Source organism: Leptopilina heterotoma, unplaced genomic scaffold (genome assembly GCF_015476425.1).
Source record: "Leptopilina heterotoma isolate Lh14 unplaced genomic scaffold, ASM1547642v1 Lhet_13, whole genome shotgun sequence".
NCBI classification, from domain to species: Eukaryota; Metazoa; Arthropoda; class Insecta; order Hymenoptera; family Figitidae; genus Leptopilina; species Leptopilina heterotoma.
In genome coordinates this window covers 595,877-616,184 of record NW_025110848.1, presented here as the reverse complement: position 1 = coordinate 616,184, position 20,308 = coordinate 595,877, and the positions used below count along the sequence as shown (strand labels likewise).

Here is a 20,308-nt window from a genome sequence, read left to right as displayed (position 1 = left end):
ATTCCCTTTGACATGATATTTGTACTCTTTAAAATATTATATATTGTTATTAATTTTCTATTGAATTCTCTCTGACATATGTTATTCATTCGAATTCGAAAATATGCATACAAGAATATTTTTAAAATTTGATTTACTTATGTATGTAATTCGTAACAATGAGGTATTCAGTTTTACAATATTTCAACAACTTTTCAAAAATACATATATATATATATATATATCCACATTTTTAATATTTCTGAAAAGAGTTAACTAGTTTAATAAACATTAGCTTTTTTCTATAGAAAATTTGATTTCAATTTTCAATTTATCAATACTGTTTAAATCTTTTTAAGTAAATTTCTAACAATTGGACATTAATATTTTTTTCAAAATTGCTATTTTTTAAAATAAATTTATTAGTGTTTCTATAATTATTTTAATATAAGAAGATTGATTTTTTATTCACACTAAAAATATAATAAACTAGTTTTCTCTTTCATTTCGGTGTATACTTTTCAAAATTTTTATTTCTTTTGTACAAGAATATGCGTACTGTAAAAATATATGAGAGTTAATAATTTAACTTCCTATTGAGATATTTTTCACCAGAGGAGTTGAAATTGATAAATTTTTTTATTTTTACCTTGAAAATTTTACTTTAATTTACTTTTAACTCTCTAAATTTTTACAGTGTACATTTTTAAAATTTTCATCCTCTAATAATTGATTATTTCCTTAAAATAGTTGACTTTCTAGTAAAAATGAAATCTTACGAAAACTCAAATTAAATTTGAATTGGAAATTTCTTTTCTCAAAATAATATTTTCTATTTTTGCAATTACATAACATATTTGTAAAATCTTTATCTGCTGGGGAATTAAACATTTTTAATTTTTTTTTCTCTTTTTACAATAATTTATTACACACACATTAAAGATTTCTAATTTCTCATTGTTCATGTTTAATAAATGCAGTTCACATTAGCTTGGTAAGTCTGTGGCAATAAATTACAAACAAAATCTATAATATATCATGCAGTAATTATATATTCAAAAAGATATTCTATTTTACAAATGTATATAGCAGTGTCCTTTTTTTTAATCTCTCTATAGTTAAAAGCATGATATATTTTGTCAATTTGCAAATAATAATCAGTGTCATTATAAAAGTCTAATTTCTCATTTTAATATTTAAAAAAAAATCAAGCCTCGTATGAAAATGCATCTCAGTTTCATAATAGGAAATTAATTATTTGACAAATATTTCTAAATTATATAATGAAAGTAAAAAATAATTGTACTCTCTTATTCAAAAAAAAAAAAAAAATACAATTAAAAACTCAAGATTAATTTAATTTCAGTTATATTATTTCAATTTAACTTATAATATAGGATATAGATGAAATTTTTACTGAAAAAATAAATTAAGAGAGTATTTCAAAAATATCTCAATAATTTAAATTTTTATTTAATTTTTTTAATTTTGCAAATTGATTCAATCAATTTTCGTTATTATATGTGAATGATTTTACTGGGTAAAAAAATTATAAAATTATCAACTAATAATAAAATATTATAATGTGAGTTAAGTACTTGAAAAAAATTCTTTCTTGACAAATAATTTCCACGGAACTATGACAAAAGTTTTATTATGCTTTCTAATTATTTTCGTAGAACTATGTAAATTATGCAATATTTTGTGCTCGTTACAAAATTTGTCAAATTTAATAAATATATTGTTATTATAATTATTATTATTATTATTACTATATAATAATAATAATAATAATAATAATAATAATAGTTATAGATGAAAATAAAATTGCAAATTGCAAATAAAAAATACTAATTAATACAATAATATTAATTAATTTTGTACGAAACAAAATTTACGAAAGTTCTATTTAGGATATAAATTTTTGGTTTCATTTTAAAATGCTTTCTATTTATTATTAAAAATAGTTGTAAATAGACCTTTGTTTTGTATCACATGTGCATAATAAAATGTTGCATATTTGTACTCACTGAGCAAAATACGGTATCTACATTATTAATTATAATGGATGAAATTTTTGTCTTGAGTTTTCTTTCAAGCTTTGTGGCGAATTCTGATGTCTTGTTTTAAATCTCTTGAAGTTCTTTATCTGAAACAATTACAGTACAGAATTAAAAATTTACATAAACTATTTCTATTGATATTTTTTCTATTAACATTTTTTTTACAATTTTTTGTTCTATTTTTGTTTATTTTTCACTATTTTCTTATTACTATTGTAATTTATTTCCCTGTTATTGACTATTATTTAAAAAATTTATCACTATCGACTTTTTGATGAATAATTATTTTCCTTAATCAATTTGTGGATATTAAAATAAAAATAAAATTATCTCTGCTGTGGAGGGAGGAAAGATCAGTTTCATTTGTCTTTTAGTTTAGTGTACTGTGGACTACACACCACTGTGCTTTCTCTCAAATTTTATTTTATTTATTAAAATACTTATTTATCGAAAAATTTAGAACTGTAAAAAATTTGTAATTTTCAATATTTTTATTTAACGAGTGTTTTAAATTTTGTGACAACTTTAATATTTTTTACCAATTTTGAAAAAAATTGGATATTGTATATTTTTTGTTGTAAAGTTTGACAGTGTGAAAGAAGGAAAAATTACCAGTTTTAAGTAAATTGTGATAATTACAATGAATAGACTGCAATAAATGTATAAATAAATTAGTAATTATATTTTTTTCCACTTGTGAAAAAGTTGTTTCTATAAATTTCTTGTTAGATTCCATTTTATTGGTTAAGGAAAAGAAAATTATTCTCAGTGATAAATTATTGGAGATTATTTTGATTATAGCTTTTAAAAAATTAATTATTTCTTGAATTAATTATTAGCATTAATTTTTTCTTGAAAGAATCATTAAAATTAATTTTTTCTTGGATTAATAATTAAAATTAACTTTTTCTTGAATGAATCATTAAAAATAAAGTTCAAACTTCAAATTAGTGAAAAGCTATAAATAAAAAATTTACAGAATTGTAAAAAATGTTAATAAATATATGAAGTTTATAAAAATGTTATAAAAGTTATAAAATTACATGTAATATTTACAAAAAAGAATCAAAGGAAAGCAAAAATACAATTTGAATATATAATAGTTATTTACGATAATTAAAAATGAGTTTACATATATAGCTGGCCTTAGCGGATAAAAAGGAAATAATTTATTATTTTTATCATTTTTATTCACAAAATGCCAAAGCAAAGCAAATCTACAGTTGCGCACAGCAAAGTTTAATATTTTTACTCAATTAATTAAATAACGAACCTCATTGATTACCTTTCATATAATGTATTTCATATTTTGAACTATATGCTTTTATAAAATTCAATTATCTTGAAAAATGATAGGAATCATATCAACAAATATGCCGCGCTCGTTCACTCGAAAATCATTTTTATTCACTATTAACTTCATTTGTTGGATAAAATCCAAACAGTATATTTCAAATTTTTCATTTTATAATTGTATTTATTGCACGAGAAAGCAATGTAGTGTCAGATTTCGAAATTTTTCCATTATGATATTCAATAGTTCAAATAACATGAGAACCAAATTTGTCGGCATTGAATTAAAATTAAACAATAATATCAATTTACCAAAAAAAAAGAAAGAACAAAAATGTCTGATACCTTAAAAACCTTTGTATCAAAAAATAATATTTCTAAAATATTTATTACATTTTCAATAACAAGTACATATAATTAAAAACAAAAAAATTTTTTCGTTCATTAACAAAGGAAACTTTTAAATTAAATTAATAAAGATACATAATATAGTTTGTTTAAAATTGCAAAATACACATGGAAAATAATTGAAATGCGAAAACATATATTCAATAAATCCGCGAATATGGTTATATAAAATTAGTTAAATTTATATTAATTAAAGAGTAATACTAAAAATATAGAATTTCACTTGTTAACAATTTTTAACGAATATTTCATTCGTTTTTTTTTTTTGTAATATTTTTCCGCAATTTATATATACAAAATATAAATTGTTAACTTCGAAATTTATTATTAAAAAATAAAAATGAATCATGTTTGAAATGAATATGTCAAACGTTGATAATCAGTTGACTTTCTATTCTTATTAAAAATTAATGGCACACTCTCAGAGTAAAATTGACGATTAAAACGTTCACTATTATTATTTGCAAAATGTGAAAATAAATGATAATTTAAATTTCGGAAATGTTGACGAGACCAATATGATTTGATGTTTAAATTGTTCATTTCTTCATTTAGTAACGTACCTTTTTTCACTTCTGCAATTATTTCTGTTCTGGCCGTTGACATTGTACTATCTATAAAGAAAATATGAAAACACCCAACTGAACACTCAAAATTTTAAATAGCATTAAGGAAATAATGATATTGTGAGAGGGAGATTTTTTTTAATGATATAAACCAATAACCATAAACCAAATTACTTGAAAAATTATTTCATTTTAAACAAATAGTGATAGAATGAGGTTTAATCAATAAATATGGTGATTTTCTAATTCGCCTTTTCTTGTATCGAGTATATGAAGGAAATATGCGAACTGAAAAAATAATTTTCATTTAAGTACAAATTGTTAGAAATTGTTAGAAAAAATACAAAATTAGTTTACACGGTTAATTTGTTTTTAAAATAAAATTGGAATAATGTTTTAATAAATATTTTTTTAATTTTTCAAAAAAATATGAATACTTTTTTTTAAAATATCAGGATTAGAAAATATTTATTAGTGAAAACGTTACTCCATAAAAAATTAGAAACAAAATTAGCAGTTAATTTTTAGTTTACCTATCAATGTAAATTTTAATACACTATTGCGAAAGCATAATTTAATTACTATTTATTTTACCAACCAGTTTGTCCATTTGGTTTAGTTAAAGATTCACCGGCTGGATCTGTCGAATTTTCATTTGAGTCATTTTTCACGCATCTTGTTAAGAACATCATTAAAGCTGCAATTATTGGTGGCACACCACTTATTATAAATGTCAGACTGTAGGAACCTAAAGAAATTAAAATTCAATTATTAATTAAGTATTTCTAACAATTATTATTATTAAATAACAATTATTAATTAGTTTAAAATATCGAATACGCGTCAATTAATTATTATTTAATTCTATTTGTTTTTATTAATTACACTTTTAATTTAGTTCAATTAATTAAGAGGTATAAATATAATGATAGAATGTTAATTAACCAATTAGCATAATGAAGTACATAAATTAAAAAACTAAGTATCCATTTTATGATTTATTAATTGATTTATTGATTAATGAATTAAATTCATTTAATGGCTATTTTGTTACTAGTTTACTATTCACAGTTTTTACTACTGAGATTGAAAGTTCAAAGGAAATTTAATGAAATTCGTTGCATTAATTAATAATTTAATTACCTGTACGATCGTAAAGACGTGCAGCAAATGCTGAACCAGCAATCACTGGTATTGCACACATTCCTAATAGCAAACTGATTGCAGCCGTTGCATGCTCATGACCACAAAATTCGTAAGCAATTGAACCCAAGAGTGATATAAAACATCCATCAAACAATCCCATTCCGGAATAAATTATCAATAGCATTGAGTAAGATGTTGTAACCGATAAAAGCATCATTAAACCTCCCAAACAAGTAAAAGCAACCTAAAGGGAAACAAATTATTATCATTATTAATAAAAATTAAAAGAACGAAATTAAATAAATATTTATAAATAAAATTTAATTTAATGAAGTTTAATTATTATTAAATTATAATAATTAAACTATTATTAAATTCTAATATTTAAATTATTATTTTAATTTTTTTTTCCGAAACCGGAAAGTAAAGATTATAGTTTATATTATTTTTTTAAGTTAAAATAGTTATTAATGAATCAATTAATTATTTTGAATGAAACACAGTAAAATTAAGATAAATTGCAACTAACCTGTTGTAACAGTATTTTATTGACACTGGGTAAATCTGCGATGTAGCCGAAAATTAAACGTCCAATTCCAGATGTTATCCCAAGGCACGTGATTGGAAAATTTCCATCTTCTGAACCAAAATTCTCTTGAACAAATTTCCCTACGTGAACATATGGCACATGATAACTGAAAATAACAAAGAACAATATAAAGATTTTTTGATATCATTGGTAATTTCGAAAATAAGTGAATTGATTATTGTCTACAATTTTAATTGTTTTATTTTTTTTTTAACAAAGACTGACCTATTTTCTTTAAAACATTAGAATTTAGAAGTTTTTTTTCTTATTTTTTACTTGTTATCATTGTTTTGTAATTATAACATTAATTTTAAAGATAATGGCGAAGTTCCTAATTTTTTTGGTATAAAGAAAAATTTTTAATTAAATATTTGTCAACTTACCCCAAAAGAGCAATCGTCATAGCAGAAGCCCAGATAATATATTTCTTCTTTCTTAAAACGGACGTATTTATTTTATTTTTAAGTTTTTCACAAAGTGTTGTGTCGTGCGTAATTTTTGGTTTCTCTACAACTGGGCATGTATTCTTCACTAAACAATGTTAAAAAAAATATTACTATTATTTTTGAGAAAATATAAAAATTAAGATTTAAATACATACTAAAATTTGTAAGTTATAAAATTTAAATACAAAAATTTGCAATTTATAAAATTTGAATAAAAAATATTCAATTTAAAAATATTTAATTTAAATTAAAATGTAAAATTAAAAATTAAAACTAAAATAAAAATACGTGATTTTTATCTAAGTTTATCGAAATAAAAATTAAATGAATTTGTTTACTTACGAGCGATTGGTTTAAATAAACAAGCGCAGGGCATTATACTGCAGGTAAGAGCACCCAAGCTTATCATAAGTGTTTTTAAACCATAATTCTTAATAATGAAATCCATAAAATGTGGCATTACAGTTGTAAAAATGGAACTTCCTGCAGTAACAATTCCATTTACTAATCCTAAATGACGCTTAAAATAATGTCCTAAAATAATTAAACTGGGTCCGTAGGCAAGACTTGATCCTATTCCGAACATAACTCCATATGTCAAGTACAAAGTTTCAACCTTTTGATTACAAAAAAAGTTTGTCATTATTATAACTATTATTTAAAATAAAAAATTAATTAATCATTTAAAAATTGTTCATAGCAATTTTATTAAAAGTACCAGAGATCACAGTTAATCACAGTTTCCCCTTTTTTATCCTTTTAAATTAATAAAATCCCCTAAAACAATTAAAATAATATTTTTTCTCCCCCTATCCTCTTATTTTCAAGAAAAACTTACAAAAATTATAATTTTTTTTAAGTTAGAAAATTTTTTAGTTATGGTTGAAGAAAAAAATTTTTACTTTTCGCAAACTTTGGAAAAATGTATGTTTTTGAAACTTAGAAAAAGCTGTAGTTAAGAGAAAAAGTAAACAAATCTTTAAAATAAATTTTGTATAATAATTTTTACTTAATTTGCAAATTCCCCTTTTCTTAAACTGAATTCCCTCTTTGAAAAATAAAATCTTTTTTACCTAATATTACATAAAAAAATCACTGTGATCCCTGAAATACTATATTTAATTAAATTTAATATTTAATTTAATTTAAATAAATTCTTTAAATGAAGTAAATAAATGTTAAATAAATTAATTAAAGAAATAGAAAAGTAAATGAATATTAAAACGAATAAAAATAAAATGAATAAATAAATGAATGTTAAATATTAAAAAAAATAAATATTAAATAATTATTTAGTTGAACTAAAAATATTTAATAAATAAATAAAGAAGCTAAAAATGCAAAAAATGTTTACAAAATTGAAAATAATAATAATAATAATAATAATAATAATAATAATAATAATAATAGTAGTAATAATAATAATAATAATGTACCGAGTCAAGCACAAAAGCTGATATAAGTACTCCCAAAGAGGCAATAAGACCTCCTAAAAATGTTGTCACTGGGAGACCAATTTTTTTTGTAAGAATTCCAGCCACAGGAGACATTCCAAATGTTGTGCCAAGTTGTAGAGAGCCCACGATTGCTGGAAAAATTTTATTTTTTTATTATTAAATGCCAGTAAAAATCAAATCAAATAAATAAATTTTTTTTATTATTTATTAATTGATTTTATGTTTATTATTATTTGTAGACAATAATTAAGTTTATACATATTTGTAGTTTGAAAAAGGAAATTTTTTTTTGTTTTTTTCTTTTTTGAAAAAGAAAGAAAAAAAAAATAAGAAAGAAATTCTTTTTTGTGACAAATGCTCTTATGTAAGAATTATTATTGCTCCAGTTATTATGTTATGCATTGTAAGAAAATCATTAGAAGAGTTACTTGACCCTTATTATGGTTAATGATCGTTTAATTGATGGTTAATATGTTCTGATTTAGCTCAGTAAGTAACATGGGGCATTCGCCTCATCATTGCAAACAACAAACTCATTTAATTGAACAGAGTTCAGAAAATTAATTGAGTTATATTAATTAAAAAGAATAAATCAAAATTTTACTCATTTTTCAAGAATTACACTTTTTATATTTATAAATGTAATTAAATATTATGTAATAATTCATTTATGTTATTTTATCTCAATTTTACTGTATTTCGTAATACTTCTTTATTCGTAATACTTCTTTCTTGAAAATTTAGCTGATTAAACGTGAATATTTTTTTTTCTTAACAAAATTTGTTATAACAAAACTACATTATGCAAATATAATAGAAACGTGTTTAAATGCATTTAAGATTTGTTAATTTGTTATCAAATCAAATACGTCAAGTGTGACGTGATTCTCGTTGATTTTACCACGTGTAATGAAAAAATATTTGAATACTTATTATTTTATGGCGGTAACTTATTGCTGATATAAAATTGAAACATTATCTCAATAAAGTATATAGAAAAAGATTAAAATTTAATTTGTTGAATTTTATAACAAACTTTTTCTACTGATGAAAATTAATATAATATTTTTTTTTTGCAAATTGCAAATTAAGAAATGATTAATAAGAAATGAATGACTTTTAATAGTCTTCGTGAATTAATTCTTTTCAATTTCATTCGTATCTTAATTAAAGAGAAATCAAATAATTAAGGTTAATTGAACTTAATTTGTCCTTTGATATGACCACTTTGAGAGGTAGATACTAATTTAACTATAATACAAATAACTACTAAAGAGATTAAAGTTATACAATGTATCATTGAAATATCATCAAAGATATAATATCGTAATGTAGTGTAAAGTTTTTGAATATTTAAGTTGCATTTATTTTATAAACAATTATATCAATTTTAAAAAGAATTCATTTTTATACTCTGTTTCAAAAGCAATCCTTAAAACACAATCGAAAGCACGATTTATGAACACGTGGATAATATTTTCTCTCTTTTACTGCTGACTTCATTAAGACTAGACTCTTAACATTGAGTATAATGTTACCTCTGGAATATAAATTTTATTTACATTTTGTTTCGGAAAAAATCAAATAAAAATAAACTTAAATATTCTCATAAAAATATTTGTTTTTAACTATTAAAAAAAAAACGAAAATATAATTAAAATTGTTGAGAAAATTATTTTTTTATTACATTTTTTTAAATAAAATTAAATTCAGTATAATTCGGAATTCTGTCGAAATAAATAATTTTTTTAATGCGTTTTTGAGACAAAATTTTAAAATACTATTTATAACATTCGCCATAAAGTTTAGATAAACAAATGATTATCAAACATATTACAAAATGCGAAATGAAATTTAATATAATTGAATAAAATGCAAAATGAAAACAATATTTATAACTCCACCCTATTATTCTATTCCATTTCTTATCGAATCTCAACTGACAATTCTTTATTTCTTTCATAGATATACAAAAGTTCAATGATCAGTTCATTAATGTATTTCCTTGCATTTATTTAAAATTGCCGTCTACTTTGTATTTTTAATTATTTATAATTAAATTGATCATTAATTTAATAATTTATAATCAAATTGGATTTTTTGAATTTGAGTTTTCTAGTTTGTATAAAAATAATGCAATTAAAAAAAGTATGTTTTATACACTTGAGATAATCTAAATGCTTTTTAGCTGTTTACTTAATCTTAAAAGCATATTATAAAATAATCTAATCGTATTTGGATATCTAAAATTTTAAGAGTTTTTATATGTTTCGATTGTTTGTTTTATATATTATAAAAATTGAAGATCAAGTTAAATATTGAAACGTAGATTAATGATTAATATAAGATGTGAAATTGTAACCTTTAGTTAATCCCAATTAGCGATTTATTTTTTGCATCCTGATCTAGATTTTATAATTATCCCTCAATCTATCTGTCAAGTAGGTCATCGATAAAACCATTCATTTAAATGCTTAATTAAATTCTAATTCATTAAATTCTAAATAAATAAGATAAAGACGGAAAAATTATCAAAATTTTTTACTCTTCTTTTTCTCTCGAATTATTTTCGTTAATTATGAATCGGAATTTTTTTTACAATTTTGGTTACAAAAAAAAAATATAATTTGAGAAAATTTTTAATTGGAATATTTTTTGGAAAAATTGTTTTCCCAACTTACCGGCTTTTTCTGCTGTATCACTAAGGCCTGCATCATTCAGTCTTTGCTTTAAATTTCCATAAATTGGAGAATAACTGTTAATAACACTGAAGAGTATTCCATTGATGAGAAAACTTCCAATCATAATGGCCCATGCTCTTACTCCACCATCTGGTGGTTCATGAATATGTCCATTAATTGGATTCATTTCAGGATCATTGGTTGAGAAATTTTTCTCGTCATTCTCCTTTTTAAAACCGTTAATTTTTTGCATATTGATATGATTTTCCTCTGTTATAATTATTGGATTTTTTTTATTATTTTGAGATAAAAGGTAATTTTTTTCAATGAAATTAGTGTGGTTTTCATTATGTAAATTAGCCTCGTGTTGTTGTTGATGCTCATAAGAATTATATTTTGCATTTGAACTTGAATTACTCATGTCGGTGTTTGAATTTTGTGTTGTCGTAATATCCTCGGCGACAACCATTTTTCTTTTTATTTATTTTCTTAATATGTTATTTTCAATTTAACTTTCGATCGATTCTGAAATTAAAAAATTTTGTTTGATAAAGTAATTGAATTTTTGAGATTTTTTGGTGACAGGAAAGTTTATATAATTTTTTATTTTACATTATTATTGATATGTGAGAAATATTATTAGCGCTTAATCTCATTTCATAGTTACGAAAGAAGAACATTTTCTCTTGAGATTTTTTTTAGATTGTAGATTGAAACCGCAAAATATACTTTCAATGTATTAAATTAATAGGCTGTTGGTTGACATATTCTGATTATTCAATAAAAATTAATTTTATCGATATTCCTCGATTATTTTAGAATTGTTTACATTTTAATTATTAATAATTATATCTATTAGCCTATTATTTGGATTTTTAATGACTTATTGAGTGATAAATATTATTATTAAACAATAGTATTGTATAATTAAAATTTCATAATTTCTTTTAAACAATACAATTATTATGAAATATTTAATTGCAAAATTTTATTGAAAACAAAAATATTGTAATTGGTTATATAAATAATTAATTACTTAATTAAACTATACTAATTTATATTATTAATATTTATTTTTCGTTTATTTATTTATTCATAAATAAATTGATACAATTCTTTTCAGTAAAATTTTTAATTTTTATTTTTTAATTAAATAAAATTTTATTCTATTTAATAAAAATTAAGTTTCACAAATTAGTTTCTTATTGAAATTTTTTATCGAAAATGAAAGAAAAATATTTTTAAAACAATTTAATTTTTCAATTTTGCTTATGTTGAGTTTTTATTAAAGAGGATTCTCATTATACATAATTGTGTGTAAACATTGCGCCACGTATAAATTTAAAGGTATGCAATGTTTATTTATTAATTGAGATGTAAATTAGGGTAGATGAAATTTTTTAAACATTAAAGTGTTAAAAAAATCAATTTTAATTTTGTAAATAATTATAAAAATAATAGTAATAATAAATAGTGATAATAGTAATAATAATTGATAATAATACCTAATAATATTGAAATAAAAACAATCTATTTTGAAATTTGCTGATAATGCTTAATAAATGAATTTAAAAATGGTACATTATTAGGAATTTGTTCCACTTTTTTAATTACACTCATAATGTATTATTTTAAATGATATATAATTAAATTTAGATAACAAACATTTATGATAAAAAATATTTTTATTTTTACACTTGAAAGAAAGTCTTCTAATTTTTTCAAAGATATTTATTTTAAAAATAAAATTATTTATGTACTTGAATAAATATTTTTTATCACAGGAACTAATGTCTGAAAACTTAGACTATTTTTCCTCTTAGTGACAGACTCGGATTTCAGATATTATTTATATTGTAAAAAAATAGAGAATCGTTATAACATTTTACAAATATTATTTTTATAATTATTTAGTTTCCTTTTGAAATAATTTTATTTCTAAGAATGACAGATATAATAGATGAAAAAAACTCTAAAAATTTGAGAAAAAATCCTACCAACAATTATTGATCTCTTCCACGTTGTGCTTTTCTTTTGAAACCTGTTTCTTTAGATCAATAAACTGATCAACTGTGAAATCAGTGATTTCTTTCTTTTTTCTCTCTATTTCTCAAGTGAAGAAAATTTACTCCAAAATTTTCAATAAATTTTCTTCATTAAGTGAGACAATTAGAAATGAGAAATGTTCCAACGAGAAAAGTAACGGTGCTATACCGTCCAATTAAAGAATGTAACACTTGGTACATGGGTGTCCGAAGTTAATAACTAGATAAATGGTTCTTCTTGGAAGAACAGAAATGGACACACACTGAATTAAACTACAAGTATAACTATAACAAGAACGAGACTGTTGGAGGAACTGTCTTGAACTATCTCTCTATATAAATGCGAGCCAACCGATACGCGTCGTAGTCACTGAACTAATACCGGCTGTTATATTATGTCCCCACATTTTACAATGTGACGAACTCAACCTACTCGTCATTTTGATAGTTACTAACAATGATCGTCACCTATTCTCTCATAGACTCCTAGTATTTCTCTTTACTTCTTTTAATCATATTTACGACCAATTTTAAATTTTATTACGCACCTCGTGGCATAAAATAGCTTTCTACACAATTTTTTGTTTAATCAAATGGAAGTATTATCAAAATTATTTTTAAAATTTTCCTGTTATATTTTCAATTAAACTTCAAGATATTTTCAAAAATTTAATTAGTTACTTGAAATTAATAAATAAATTACTTTTAATAATAAACAACTTTATCGGAGTAGTTAAATTACAATTAATTCAATAAAAGACAAAAAAAATTATTTAGACAATTAATCCATAATAATGGATTTTTTTTACACTGTAAAAAAAAAGGTTCTAAATTAGAGCTGATTTTGGTATTAAAATTAAAACAAATTACAATTAAGTACCAAAAGTTGGTACTAAATTCGTAACTTTCTTTTTACAGTGTAATTAATAAAATAAAGCGATTAAAAATAATGTAATTAATAATTAGTAGACAGAATTTAATTAGCAGCTGCTAAAAATAAATATTTTTTTAAAAGAGTTGAAATTTTCCAATTAAATTATTTTGTCAAATATTTCAATAAGAATCATTATTAATTAACTAATAAAATTGAATAATTAAAAATAAAGTAATTAATTAATAGTAGACAAAATTTAATCATCAGTCGCTAAAAATCTATATTTTTTATCAGATTCGAAATTTTCAACAACAAAAAAATAAAATTCGCAAATATTCCAATAAGAATTAATTTCAATTAATTAATAAAGTAAAGAGTAAAAATATATAATTTTTTAAAAAAGATTTGAAGTTTTCGAAAAAAAAGTTAGTTTAGTAAATATTCCAATAAAAATTAATATTAATTAAATAACAACATAAAGTGATCAAAAATAGGATAATAAATTAATTGATAGTAAACAGAATTTAATTGTCAGCCGCTAAAAATTTATATACTTTTTTAACAGATTTGAAATCTAAAAAAATTATTTTGTCAAATATTCCATTAAAAATTCATTATACTATTAATTATTAAATTAAAATAATTAAAAATAATGTAATTAATAATTAGATAATTTAATTATCAGCCGCTAAAAATGAATATTTATTAAGAATAATTGAAATTTTCAAAAAAAAAAAAAAAAATGATTTTGTCAAATATTCCATTAAAAATTATTATTAAATTAACTGATAAAATTGACTAATTAAATAATAGTAGACAAAATTTAATCATTTGTCGCTAAAAATCTATATTTTTTATCAGATTCGAAATTTTCAAAAAAAAAAATAAATAAATAAAATTCGCAAATATTCCAATAAGAATTAATTTCAATTAATTAATAAAGTAAAGATAATAAAAATCAAGTTATTAATTATTGTAGACAGAATTTAATTATCAGCCACTAAAAATTTATATAGATTTTTTAACAGATTTGAAATTTTCGAAAAAAAATTATTTTTGCAAATATTTCAATAGGAATTAGTATTTATTAATTATTGTATTAATGAAATTAAAAATAAAGTAATTAATTAATAGAAAACAGTTTAATTATCAGCCGCTAAAAATAAATATTTTTTTAAAAGAATTGAAATTTTCCAAAAAACTTATTTTGGCAAATATTACAATAAGAATTAATATTAATTAATTAATGAAATTAAGTTATTGAAAATAAAGTAATTATTAGTAGGAAACATTAAATTAAAAGCTGCTAAAAATATATTTTTTCTGATAGATTTGAAATTTTCCAAAATTGATGAATTAGTAAAAAAGATAAAAAAATATTATTGACGGAAAATTTTATAAATAACAGGTGCTAATTGTTAGCCAACTGTTAATTATAGGTTTTTTCATTTGTTAAAATCCATTAATTTCAAAACTAAAATATCACACAATGATGATAATTGTAAAAATAATAGCTTGAATCATCAAATGAGAAGTAATTATAAGACTTTATTTTGAACAATTTCTTTTCAATCGTAAATACTAAAATTTCGATTATACCTAATTTCATATCATTTTATGGTTGTTTTTTATTGGCTGAGTAATTGAAAACACTCAAAAGGTCAGGATAATTTTGTCTCATTTTCACAGCTTACAAATAATTGACATGCGTATAGTATATATTATTAAAAAAAGATGTTTTTTCTTAGTTTTATTTTATTAAAATGAAGTGGAAAAAATTGTGAATACAGCATTTTTTTATTTGGTTGTAATGATAATGACCATTAAATAAGTTGTTACTTTGCAAAAAATAGATTACGTGTGAGAAATTTAAAGCAGACGTAAAGTTTTATATTAAAATAAGACGCAAAATCATTGTTACTTAATAGTATCAATCCCTTAATAAAAGTAAATTGTCCCATTGTTAGATATGCCTCCTCTCTGTCATATGTACATTGGACCATTGCATTAACCTTTATGATATGTACAGATATGTATTGACTTTTGTAATAATTCGTATAAACATTCTTAGTTAAACAACTGTTTAAATGTTACAGATATTTATTTTCTTAATTTTCCATTTGAAATTCTTTTGTGATTAAAAATAGAATTTTCACGTGTTATAGTTTTCGATATTTTTTTATTACAATTTCTTCAAAAAAAAATCGATTAATTTCTGAATTTAAATGAAAGCAAAATATAATTTTTAAAGAGTATTTTACCCTTCATTATTTTATGATTAATTATTAGTCGCATTCAAATTTAATTATTAAATAAAAAATGATATTAATATCATCGAAATAAATTAATTGACTTGAGAACATAAAAGTTTGATAGCTTTACACTTTATACATTTATAAAATGAAATGATGTAACATTAAAAAATATTGTAGGTATGCTAAAATGAGGCATTTACTATAATAAGATTGCCATTTAGAACTAGAAAAACAAGATTAAAAGAACATAAAAAATTAAACGTTAAATAATTCAAATCAATTCTATGAATCTATTGATAAAAAAAGGTATATAAATTTTTAAAATAAAAATTATTACCAATATAGGAATTTTTAAGGTTAGGTAGCTCCGCAATGTAGTGTTCGTTGAAATTTGAAAATCCATTTTAATAGAATTTTATTGCTCCACTCGCCACGTTTTTATTTTAAAATTCCATCTTTGAAAAGATAAAATTAATAATGAAGAACTAAATGAACTTATGTAAAGAAACTTATGAAAACTCAAAAAAAAACATTGATTTATTTAGGGGAATCGGATGTACATTAAAGGCGTTTACACAACATTGAGATTTCCGGTTTAATATTAGGCTATGTCCACAATGATGAACTCTTTTTTTTAACTTTTCAAAATTAGTTCATCATTATTAAAAGATTAAAAATCAAACCTACTTGTTCATTATTTAAAAATTAAAATACAAAATTAGTTGTTCATTATTAAAAGATTAAATTTTAATTTTTGCATCATTGATTGTTTTTACAGAGATATTAAAACTAATTGTTAATAAATCATTAACAGTATTTATTGTATTTTGAAAAATTTTCTAAACAAGTTCTGCTGATCTTATCGATAATCTCGATAATTATCAATTTAGCGCATTTTAATCATAATTTAATATAATAATCACTGTAAAAACAAAGTCTTAAAGTATTTGTAGTTCAAACATGTTTTTTTCTTAAATTCAACTAATTTTTGGGCTTAAAATAAAAATAATTAATTTTAGGTCTTAAAATCAGTTTTTTAATGAAAAATTTAGTCAATATTTGGTCTAAAGTGTAAATTGTTTTAGTCACACTCAAGCTTAGAAGACTTTTTTTTACGGTGAATATAAACATAAAAGTATAAATATATATTAGGTATGTGTAAATATTTTAACTCTTCATGTAAAATATTAAGTTCTCATTATTTCTAATAATATACATAACAATACTTAAATTTTAAGTTCACAATTTTTATTTTAACGCATTATTGTATATTCAGCTCTTTTTCCACGAAGATAGAAACAAAGAAAAAGCAAAGAAATTTTTAATTTATTACATCATATGCTGGAAGCTAATATTACAATTTTTATATGAATAATTTTAAAAAATATATTTACACGTGCCATTTTGAACAATTAGAATTAATTATTCTTCTCAATGCCTATTTTGCATTTTTTCAATTCGACTTTTTATGTCCTCCATGATATGATTGAGACCCTCTACTTCTTGCTCTAAACATTGTATCCTTTCTAAAATAATATTTAAAAGTTTTTGAAGTTCTGCGGCATCAATTTCGTCAAGTTTCTCTTGTTCTTCTTTACTTGACGGTTTAGGACTGTCTTTTGTTAAAGATTTCAGTTTCTTCGGTAAGGGTAAAGTTTCTCTATTTACTGGTGATAATGTTAAATCAACATCAACAGCTCGTTTTGTAGGCTTATTTTTTTTAGGTGAATCGTCTTCTTTTTTTCGTTCTCGCTGTTCATAACGTTGCTTTCTACCGGAATTTCTCCCTAAATCGTCCTCCTTTTCATTGTCGTTTAAATTTAAAGATGGTATTGCTGAAAAATTAAAGTTGAATTAAAACCCCCCAAAAAAACGAAAAATCTAAAAAAACGATATTTATTACAAATTTGTGTCACTATTGTTTCGAACGTTTAAATAAACGACATTTTTTTTCTTTTAATGTGAATTAATTTAATTTTTTAATTTTGAAACAAAATATTGTTTTTTTCTAATTAAATAATTATTGTTTACTGAATGAATAATTAATTACAACATTTTTCCATTTAGTCCATTAATTTTGCAAAATATTGGAAATATTTTGTTCATTTTAACGTTCAAATAATAAAATAAATAAAAATATCTTTTCTTTGTAAAATGTAAATATGGTTTTAAGAAACAAAAATGGAAAATCAGGGTTGCCACAAATATTTAATTTTATTTTTCCCTGACTTTTCCCTGATTTCCAGACAAAATTTTCAAAAAAAAGTTAATTATTTACAAAAATCCTAATAAAATCCTTCGCAAGAATTCAATTATTTTAACAAGTAGTAAAATTTCTCAAAAAAATTCAATTATTTAAAAAAAATGTAATAAAATTTGTTGCAATAATTCAATTATTTTCATAAATAATAAATCGATTATTTGGTAATTAATTTTTAATTCAAATTTTTTATTAGAAAATTCTAGAAGAATTCAATTATTTAAATTAAAAAATAAATAATTTATTGAATAATTGAATGTTTGTTAAAATTGAATTCTCATAAAGAATGGTATCAACAAATTTTTAAATAATTGAATTCATTTGACAAAATTTAATAAAATTTTTAAGAATAATTACATTTTTCGGGGAATTTGATTAAAATTGTATCAAAAATAATTAAAATCCTGCGATGAGTTTTATTATTTATGAAAATAATTAAAATTTTTCCAAGAATTTTATCAAAATTTTTCTAAAATAATTGAATTTCTGAGAAGAATTTTATTACTTTTGAAAATAATTTAATTCTTTCAACGAATTTTATTCAAGTTTATAAAAATAACTGAATTTCTGTGAAGAATTTTATTATTTTTATAAATAATTGCATTCTTGCAACGAATTTTATTCAAGTTTATAAAAATACCTAATTGAATTTCGGTGAAGAATTTTATTATTTATAAAAATAATTGAATTCTTGAAAAGAACTTTGTTAAATTTTTTTAAATGATTGAATTCTTGCGACGAATTTTATAAAAATCTTTTTAAATAATTGATATTTTTCGAAAAATTTAATGAAATTTTGTATTTTAAATAATTGAATTCCTGTGAAAATTTTATTACTTATGAAAATAATTGAATTATTTCCAAGAAATTTATTTAAAATTTTGTAAATAATTGAATTCCTGTGAAATTTTGCCAAGAATTTTATTAGAATTTTTTTAAATAATTGAATTTTCGAAAAGAATATTATTATTTATAAAGATAATTGGAATTCTGACGAGAATTATTTAAAAATTTTTGAAGGTTTCGTATTAAAATTCATGGTAATTTCATAGTTTACGAGGCAAACAAAAAAAAACATCAAAATTCAGAGATTTCTTACGAATTTTAAAATTTCAATTATTCCGAGTACTTTTAATAAAAATCCCTGACCAATTTTACTTTCTCTGACTTCCCTGATTTGTGTCAATCCTGAAAATGTTTAGTTTTCATATAATTAAATAATTAAAATTAATAAACAGTTGTAAAAAATAGGTTGGGTTAAATTAAATATTTCAACTCACCGTCGGACTTTAATTTTTTCTTTATCGGTACTTCCAATACTTCACCTCGAAGATTACGTTCAAAATCTTCGTCTTTGAAATGTTTCACACAAACATATGAGTGTTCATAATCAAATGGTTCCTTTTTCCCGCATTTTTTTAACCAAACTTGTCTCATTTTTGCATCTTTTGGAAATGTATAATAATTATTTCTTTTACTCTGCGGACCTTTTGATTCTAAATTAATAAAAGTTCTGCAATTCTCAACTATGCAGCGAACACCCATGTTTCTGAAAATAAGTAAATGGAATTATAAATAATTAGTTTATTTGTTTATTCTTGCACTTTGACTCTTTATTTAAATTCATAAAAATGGAACTGTGTATAAATAAGTGATTTTGTATATTGACGGTAGGAATTTAGCGTTTATGTCGAATTTATTATTAAATTCTCACAGAAATTGAAGTGAAAATAAATAGAGTATACACAGTTTTTGGGGTTAGGAAAATTTAGATACGAAATATTGAAATAAAAGTACTTACGAATTAATATAATCTACTTATATTTGATACTGACGAATCGTGAATTTTTCAATTCCTTTGGTATTTTTCGTCTTACTGCGACGTTGTTAGAAAAAAAAGGAAAAATTGTGTAAACAAACGTAGTAGACGCTTAATAAACATCAGATTGCTGACAAATTGATAAGACAACCTAAGAATGCTAGAAATCTCCTTTGATAGTGTTGAAATCTTCTTTACCGACATATGATATATTGTTGAAGAAGGGTGTTCGAAAGAGTCGTGAGGTGTCGCCACTGCCTAATAGCTTGCGTAGTTGAGTACATTTGCACTTGTTTGTTGCTCGGTCGTCACCCTCATCCCTTAACAATTGAACGCACCCCTTCCAATTCCTGAAGTGGATGCGCATTAACCTTGCGCACAATTTAGTTGTAATCGCGCAGCCGCGAAAATATGTCTTTTCTCGAAT

At 21.9% G+C, this 20,308-nt stretch overlaps 3 protein-coding genes across 10 annotated transcripts in view; 1 reads left to right on the top strand and 2 right to left on the bottom strand.

The window, feature by feature from the left end:
• LOC122512939 (inactive rhomboid protein 1) overlaps positions 1–20,308 on the top strand; it is a 348,315-nt gene that overhangs the window by 24,225 nt on the left and 303,782 nt on the right. The window lies entirely within an intron of this gene.
• Positions 1,510–16,389, bottom strand: LOC122512944 (monocarboxylate transporter 10). Of its 4 annotated transcripts, XM_043629108.1 has the most exons (10): positions 16,140–16,388; positions 10,629–11,153; positions 7,927–8,078; positions 6,833–7,106; positions 6,428–6,575; positions 5,985–6,150; positions 5,453–5,699; positions 4,908–5,057; positions 4,307–4,357; positions 1,510–2,128 (listed from the first exon to the last, which is right to left on the bottom strand). In XM_043629108.1, exons 2-10 carry the CDS (start codon positions 11,095–11,097, stop codon positions 2,106–2,108), a joined length of 1,680 nt encoding a protein of 559 aa, XP_043485043.1. In that variant the 5' UTR covers positions 11,098–11,153; positions 16,140–16,388; the 3' UTR covers positions 1,510–2,105. The 4 variants fall into 4 exon arrangements, with proteins under 4 accessions (XP_043485043.1, XP_043485044.1, XP_043485041.1 ...); XM_043629109.1 differs by lacking the exon at positions 4,307–4,357; XM_043629106.1 differs by lacking the exons at positions 1,510–2,128; positions 4,307–4,357 and adding an exon at positions 4,480–4,597 and having other exon boundaries at positions 16,140–16,389.
• Positions 16,983–20,034, bottom strand: LOC122512958. Its single transcript, XM_043629151.1, has 3 exons — positions 19,864–20,034; positions 19,343–19,611; positions 16,983–17,637 (listed from the first exon to the last, which is right to left on the bottom strand). Exons 2-3 carry the CDS (start codon positions 19,605–19,607, stop codon positions 17,234–17,236), a joined length of 669 nt encoding a protein of 222 aa, XP_043485086.1. The 5' UTR covers positions 19,608–19,611; positions 19,864–20,034; the 3' UTR covers positions 16,983–17,233.